The 7,662-nt window shown below is 42.8% G+C and overlaps 1 protein-coding gene across 5 annotated transcripts; it reads right to left on the reverse strand.

The window, feature by feature from the left end:
• Positions 1–3,335: 3,335 nt before the first annotated feature.
• Positions 3,336–6,957, reverse strand: LOC125518433 (V-type proton ATPase subunit C). Of its 5 annotated transcripts, none has more exons than XM_087537244.1 (6): positions 6,348–6,957; positions 5,995–6,270; positions 5,307–5,615; positions 4,826–5,007; positions 4,109–4,200; positions 3,336–3,577 (listed from the first exon to the last, which is right to left on the reverse strand). In XM_087537244.1, exons 1-3 carry the CDS (start codon positions 6,387–6,389, stop codon positions 5,475–5,477), a joined length of 459 nt encoding a protein of 152 aa, XP_087393370.1. In that variant the 5' UTR covers positions 6,390–6,957; the 3' UTR covers positions 3,336–3,577; positions 4,109–4,200; positions 4,826–5,007; positions 5,307–5,474. The 5 variants fall into 5 exon arrangements, with proteins under 5 accessions (XP_087393370.1, XP_087393372.1, XP_087393371.1 ...); XM_087537246.1 differs by having other exon boundaries at positions 5,466–5,598; positions 6,348–6,952; XM_087537245.1 differs by having other exon boundaries at positions 5,307–5,598; positions 6,348–6,952.
• Between the last annotated feature and the right edge of the window lie 705 nt (positions 6,958–7,662).

Below are 7,662 nucleotides of genomic sequence, written 5' to 3' on the forward strand. Positions count from 1 at the left end.
ATGAAGTTGAAATCATATCATGCTTAGTAGTAGCTTCACATTGGGTTTAGAAAGTGAAATCTTTTGAGGCTTGACAATCACAATATTGGTCATACAAGCAATTCGTGAATAATTAGTATAAGGAAGAGAACTTTCACATGCAAATACACTATCTTGGAATCTTTTGTGATTGTGAGCCCCCATCAAAACATTATATGCCAAAATTGTTAACGTTGGACAAGGAAGACAACGTAATGGTTTATGTTTGTTCATATTCACATAGAAGTTATATTGTCATAGATCCTTCAACATGTGGTGCTTTCCCCCCATCCTTGCTAGCCAAAAATTCCGCACCAAGTAGAGATACTACTTGTGCATCCAAAAACCCTTAAACCAAAAATCTTATCTTCAAGAGTCCACCATACCTACCTAAGGATTGAGCAAGATCCTTCAAGTAAGTTGTCATCGGTGCAATAAGGCAATAAAAATTGCTTCTAAAAGTGTGAGATCATTTAGTGTAAGAGAAAATTGAGCGTTGTACGAACTTGTGATGGTAAAGAATAAAAATGACAGGCTGCATTATAAAGGTTGCCATCACAAGGGGCAATATAACATGACGTTCTTTTGCACTAAGGGGTTGAGCATACAAACAAATAAGTGCATGGCAACCTCTGCCTCCCTTTGCGAAGGGCCTATCTTTTACTTTTACTAGTGGACTCCGTTGCGCCAAATGGCACAGAGACCCATTGGATCCATGCACATATTGAAAAGAAAATCCATAATTCAGATGATTTAGTTGTTGCAAGCACATATGATAACAAATTGAACACACTTTGATTAAAAAAAGAATGATGGAACATGTGTTGTTTTCGTTCTTAGGGAGTCTATCCAGAATCATACAATTCGTAGGATCTATGTTGTTTCGGTCATCTTCCAAGTCTCGATTTCTTATATTATCATCAATAATTTCAAGTCCATTAAAATGATAGTTAGTTTTATCTAAAATCTTTCATATGATCAGAGTTTGTTTTGAAATAGTGATATAACGTAGAATAAGTATAATGATACACAATGAAAAATAATTGTGTACAATATCAGACAATTTACTTCCAGTGATGTACTCTATAAATATATTGTTTTGCGAGAAAACTTCCAATCTATAATTAACTGTCAAGATAATACAAAGAACACCAGACGCAAAAACTACATACAGGTCGAGACGCCCGATAAAAGATAATGGATTTTTATAGAAGAAAAAGAGTGGATTCTTTTAAATTTAAAAAGATAAAAAAAGGTTTGGTTCCAGCCGTCCAAGTGGGTAGGAATCCATTCCCACCGCCTAAACAAATTTTAAAGGGAAAAATAATCGGACACTAAGAAAAGTCAGTCATCCTCCTCACATCTCCCCTGTTCCCCATTCTCCCATCGCTAGGTCCCTCCATAGCCGGATGTCCCAGGTGAGGCCGCCCCTCCCCTTTGTCACCACAGCCTGCGCGAGCTTCGCAGGCACTGATTTTCCTCCCCTTCTTGTCGAATCCGGCCGCGGATGTGGTTGAGGAGGCCCTCAAGCTCGGCATGCTCGCGCCATCTCTAGGCATCGTCGGAGGTAGACATGGAGGTGCAGGACTCGCACCCCCATCCTCCTCCCCTCTCCTTCTTCGAATTGGTTGCCGAAGTGCTCGAGGAGGCGCTCGAGACGGCATGCTCGCCGGCGATGTTGGGGCCCCTCCCTCCTCCTGGTGCCCTCGCTGTCGCCTCCATGAGCCTCTCCACCCTCTCCCGCGCGATGGTCCGGGTCTAGGTAAGTATTTCTCTCTGACCCCGCCGCCTGCTCCTCCCCGTAAATCCGGTTCGTCACCAAGTGCATCGCCTCACTGAGAAATCATCATGAATGTTCCCTTTCAAGACTCTGCATAATTTGTTCTGTTATAGGGCTTTGTTAGATAAGCTGATTTAACTGAGTTTATTCTGCTCTGGATTGCTGCACCTTCTGGTTGTGAGTGGATCCAAGAATTAGCATGGTACAATATTCAGTCTAATGTGTTTCAAGTACTAAAATGGAAGCAGAGAGAAACAAGCCCAGTGAGAGAGTGGATAACAGAAGAAACACTGCAACGAAATCCAAAGATATAGAAAGTATGTTCAGGAACTTCTCACTAAAGTAACAATGTGTGACATCTCATATTCGTAGCAAGTGGTTGCATGAAGTTCATGGAAAATTTATGTAAATCATGCTAGGCTCCCTACTTTCCAACAAAAAAAGGAAGAAAAAATGTGCATTTAGCAAGCATGTGGATAAGAAGCATACAACTTTCTAATATGCATAAAACTTCCGAGCTCACTTATAAAAATTAACGGACCACCAGAAATCACTGGAAAGTAGCATTCATAGTGATTGTCTCTTTTCTCAAGGATTTCTGCACAACTCTCCCAGGTTACACTTCCTTACACTTCCTTACTGATAGTTTGTTCTGGACTAAACTTGGAGGTTCAATCCATTTTAGATATAGAAAAGAGACACTCCTACTCAATCCCCCTCAAACAAACCTATAGTTAGGCTAGAGTTTGAACAATTGTACAGCCAACAAAGGCATAATGCCTAGAATAAAGATATAGATGCAGAAATCAATGAAGGGTGGTCTCATTGTACATGGCTAAGCAAGCCAGTTAGAGAAAGGTGATGTCGACGCTGAAACTCAAAGCCACGACACGGTGTACGTGGTGAGTTTTCCATCGGGCTTGCAGGTCTGCCTCCAGCAAGCTGCCGCGAGCAAAAGAAAATCACACATTAACCAAAGGACACTTGTAAATGAAAAAAGGTCACTACAAGAAATATGTCAACTTGCGACCATCACTATTGGTCATTGAAAGGTTATTGTTTTTCATTTGCGACCTTTTTGCGACCAAAAACAGATAGTCAAAAGCTAGTGGTCGTAAACTGAAATTAACGACCTTCTTTGTGATATGTAAAAGGTCATTGGTTGCACACCAAATTTTTGGTCACTAGCAACCTCCACAGGCCACGTAGGGATCCAGCGTGGCAAGCTGACGTGGATAAGAATCAGCCCGGTCTAATTCCGTGTATTACATGGGCCGAGCCCATTAATTCAGCCTTTTTAATATATATTTTTTTTGTTAATTTTCGCTAGCTACATGGGCCTGGCCCAGTAATTCGGCCTCTTTTATTTCTCTGAAATTTGACATCAATTTCTTGTTAGGCCACAGCCTTTTATAGTCCATTATTTTTTTTGACCCTCGGCCATTTACGGTCCTGTTTTTTTTGCCTCGGCCTTTTACAGTCTAGTTTTGTTGGCACTCAGCCATTGCCTTTTAATTTAGGACCCGTCACTCTTAAGTTCTGTATCTGCATCATTTTCAGTCTATTTCCAGTTCAAATATAGGCTATAAATACAGAATATTTCTCAATACATCCAAACTTGGTACATTACAATAATAGTACATAGTACCCAGTTTTCTAATACACAAAAAGATCAATCAATAACAAGCTCCAATGAGTTACTCTTTGCTGGGTGCGGATTCTTGCTTCTTCATCATGGGACTTGTTGCAGTAGTCAGCACTTCAATGAACAAAGGACATCTACAGGTTATAAACAGAACAATTAGGAACAAAATAAAAATAGAACATTCTGCATTTGGTGCAAAAATGGTTAGAGCAAAGAGGAGCTTCAGCAACAGAGCAAACCAAATCAAATTGAACACACACCAACATTTGCAGAAGAATATTTTTGTTTGACTCATATACTGCTGCTCCCTTTAATTTTCAGGACTACATATTCTGAATCTACTAGTACCAGATACCTACCTATTAGAAAATAAAGCTGAGTTATACTAGTAGTGTTGGTGCTCAATTGCCACTGTTCCTATCATATTTACTCCATAACAACTAACATGAACATGCCAATTGTTTAAAACCTAAGCCGTGTAAATTTCAGAAGAACAACCAAACTTAAGCCACGATGATAGACAGCGAGAAAATCAACTAAATTTAAAAGGAGGGCTAACCAAGAACCCTTTAATTAACCCTACCATTTCATCAACACCCCCAACCAAACAGGAGCATGAGCAGGACAATAGCTACTAAACCTTGAGGTCAGGCATAGACATATACCTGGACTTTGCTTCTTAACAGGAGGCCCCCCATTTGAGTTAGACATCTCTTCCTTCTTCTGCCCCTTGATCTTAAAAAGGTTTATCATCTTCCTATGAAACATGAGGGGAGGAGGTAACGAGCATGAGCTAAAGAGAGCAGACTTTTCATAGGAACAAAATTGACAAAAACAAGAAAAGTACCATTCAGGCTTAAGGATGGTTTTACACACAAACAGGTAGAAACGATGTAGCGGAAATCAACAGAAGCAGTTTGGTTCTCTTTAATTATTGCGTTCATCGATTAGTAGCAGAAAATAATATACCAAGTACAAAGGAAAGCAAAATACTAAATTACCAAGCACGACTAGTAGCTCTACACAATTGCACCACATATACAACTAGCTACAGATAACACTCTATACGCGTACCTACATAACCGATGTGATTTATTATAACAAAGACATTCAAGTGATAATAGTAAAAAAATGAACTAAAAGAGCTAAAATAAGCCTTTGTTATGAACAAAGATCATCTAACCAATTATAAAAATCATGGTACATGTAGCTAACAGATATATCAAACCATCCTTAATCCAAAGCATCATCAAAACATAAATCAGAGGAGCATCTACCCAGTATGACAGCAAAATGGCGTAATCATACAACTTGTAAGAGATGGACTCAGGGATGGTAAGGAAACATCAGATGAGGGGAGGGGAGGGTGCAGACGCTTGTACTTGTTGCCAAGAAGAACGATCAGCTTCGCTATGACAGGTTTGAGGACCCCTGTCGCCATGCTGACGAGAGCCGCATCCATGGTCATGCTAGCTCAGAGCTCGGCCAGTCAACCATGCATGGAGCCGTGGAGGTCAGGTTGCTGAATGCACTGACAGTAAATAGCCAGCTCCAAATTGACAACCTGGAAAGAGGATTGGTTAGTACACTGAAAAGAGTAAATAGCCAGCTCCAAAGTTAAGGTACTGGCAGAAAACATTATTAGAAGCACAACTAATGATTCATCAAGCAAAAGGAAACATTTCAAAGATACCAGCTGGGCGACAAATCAAGCAGAAGGAAACATTTCAAAAATACCAGTTGCGCGTCAAATTTGAATGAAGCGATGTAAGTATATCTAGAACCAGAATGGCAGATGCCAAACACAAATACTCATTGTAAGTATATCTCAAATTTGATCATAAAATTGACATGAATAATAACCTGTATAGGGACTCCGTAAAAAGGTATGCCACTGAGCCAGTGAATGGTGGATGCCAAACATAAAGACACATTGGAATATATTTCTAATTTGAGTCACTCATCAATATAGAACTACAAAAGAGCACAAAAGAAATAAATCAACAAGAGCATAAGGCATACTATAGCCAGCTAGCTAGATTTCATCTTGAGACTTATCCTTGTGCTTCTGTAGAATCTCGATAACTTGGTCCAAGGGTGGGTCTCCAGGCCTCCGAAAAAACTGGCCGCCGATCTTGAACTCGTACACCTCCGGCTGCATAGAATGAACTCCTTCAATTACAAAAATACATACGGAATTAAAAGGACACCGGTAAGAGCAGGGAAGAACAACATTTGATAATGCTTCACAGTAACTAGCTGCGCAATAGGTAGCTAGTCGGAACCAAATAGACCAAGACAAACAGGAAGTAAGCTACATCCAAAATCTACCAATTCAGCGCCGAGGACCAAATGTAACTGTTAAAGTGTTAAACAACACTGTCCAAGATACAGTACCCAGATAGCCTAGCAAATGTAACGTTAAGTTGCTGCCAATCTTCCAAAATTTTACTGTCATCCACGCGTGATTTGGTCAGTGTGGAAAGAAACTGGAGTAAGAGAGAGAGAGAGAGGGAGGGAGGGAGGGAGAGAGAGAAGCAGAGTTAGTTACCTTCATGTCATCCTGGATCTTGGCGGCCTGGGATTGGATGCTGGCGAAGGTCTCCTTGAGCGGGGCATTGACGGGGTACAACGTAAGCAAGCGCTGGTAGGCAGATGAGCAATGTAAGAAGCAGCACTGGCCACGGCCAAAGACGGACCCGGTGAGGTAGCTGTCGATGGGGACGCCGTCGACGGTGAGGGTGCCGGGCTCGACCCCTACGGCACGCTCCAGGTCCTCGATTTGCCGACGGATATTGTGGGAGATGCCCTCGATGAAGATGTTGTACTGCATCCAGAGGCCGGATCAGGCCGGGGCAAGAAGAGGGGTGGGAGACAAGATCGGGATGGGAGGCAAGGAAGTACCTTGACGAGGTCATCGCTGAGCGCAAGCAGGGAGTCGAGCATGCCGGGGCGGAGATCCGGGATGGTGAACTGCGCGCGGAGGGGGGGTGAGCCCCCCGGCCCCGGCGGCGTAGAAGAGGTCGGCGCCCTCCCGGATGGCGTCACCGACCGCGTTCTCCTCAGGCAGGAACACCCCCGAGGTGGCCACCAGGACGGAGGCGGTGGCCGTGACCAGCCCGGTCCGGTATAGCATCACCTCGCGCACATCCACGTCGTCCAAGGACCGTGCTCGTGAGCAGCCGAGCAGGAGCGCCCAAAGCTCTATCTGTATGTGCATCTGGATCGGGATGTGGAGCGAGGTGGGAGGGAGGGAGTTCCTGCCGGATCTGGCCACGACATGAGTAGCCCGAGTGGATCTAGGAGGAGAGGGGAGGGGCTGCCGGCGATGAGGTTGGAGGTCACCGGTGCGACTGGAGAAGAGGACGGCGGCGGATTGGGCTGGGCTACGTGGGGATAGGGATTGGGTTGGGGCGGGGCCGATTGAGATCTGTGGGAGGGAGAGGGCTAGGGTTGGCAGCCGTGGGTGCGTGGGAGAGAAGGGGTCGTGGGTGTGTGGGTGATTGGGCTACGTGGGTTAGAGGGTGAGGCCGTGAGGGGGTGAGGGCTTCCGTCGGAATCCGACGGTGTTGGATGCGTGATCCGTGTGACATGTCTATGGACCAATCAAAACGCGGTAAATGCTTTGACAATTTTATGACCATCTAAATTGGTCTTAATTGATCCAAATAAATATTTTTTGCATGAAAAAAGCATTTCCCATTTTGATTTTGTTGTGAAGAACCAACCAACTCTTTGTTGCAAAATTGAACCACCTCAATTTTTAAAATATTAGACCATTTTCCATTTTCATCACCGTAACAGGAAAAATACATTTTCCATTTTTTGAATGCCCAAAATGAGTTTTTTTTGAAGGATCTACCATATATTTGTTGCAAAATTGGATCAAATCAATTTTATAAAATATTAGAACATATCTAATGCACAATTGACCAAACAGTTGGGTGTCAAAAGTTTCAACCCACCTTTGGTGAAAAACACAAATTTTCGCCAATTCAGCTAGAAGCGGGTCAAATTTGAACTGCAGCTACCTCGTAGTTTGCCCTTTATTTTTTCAAAAATCATTTCTAGGTACATAAGTATCTATTTAATCAGGGAAACATCAAAAGTTTTCCAATATTCAACCACTAGTTAGGAACGGTCATGCCCGCTGTTTTGATCGCATTTTCAAATGGGCTTAAAAAATTAAAAAAAATCAAAAAATTGGAAAATCTTCGCA

The sequence above is a fragment of the Triticum urartu genome, chromosome 7A, assembly GCF_056163025.1.
Source record: "Triticum urartu cultivar PI428250 chromosome 7A, HENAU_Tu73, whole genome shotgun sequence".
In the NCBI taxonomy this organism is placed as follows: Eukaryota; Viridiplantae; Streptophyta; class Magnoliopsida; order Poales; family Poaceae; genus Triticum; species Triticum urartu.

What these genes read in the sequence shown, in the direction of transcription:
- LOC125518433 (XM_087537244.1), bottom strand. Translation starts at nt 6,389, where the DNA reads ATGCTCGACTCCCTGCTTGCGCTCAGCGATGACCTCGTCAAG. An exon ending in TCAGCGATGACCTCGTCAAG is followed by an intron (nt 6,271 to 6,347) that starts GTACTTCCTTGC and finishes CTCTGGATGCAG; the next exon opens with TACAACATCTTCATCGAGGG. An exon ending in AGATCCAGGATGACATGAAG is followed by an intron (nt 5,616 to 5,994) that starts GTAACTAACTCT and finishes TTGTAATTGAAG; the next exon opens with GAGTTCATTCTATGCAGCCG.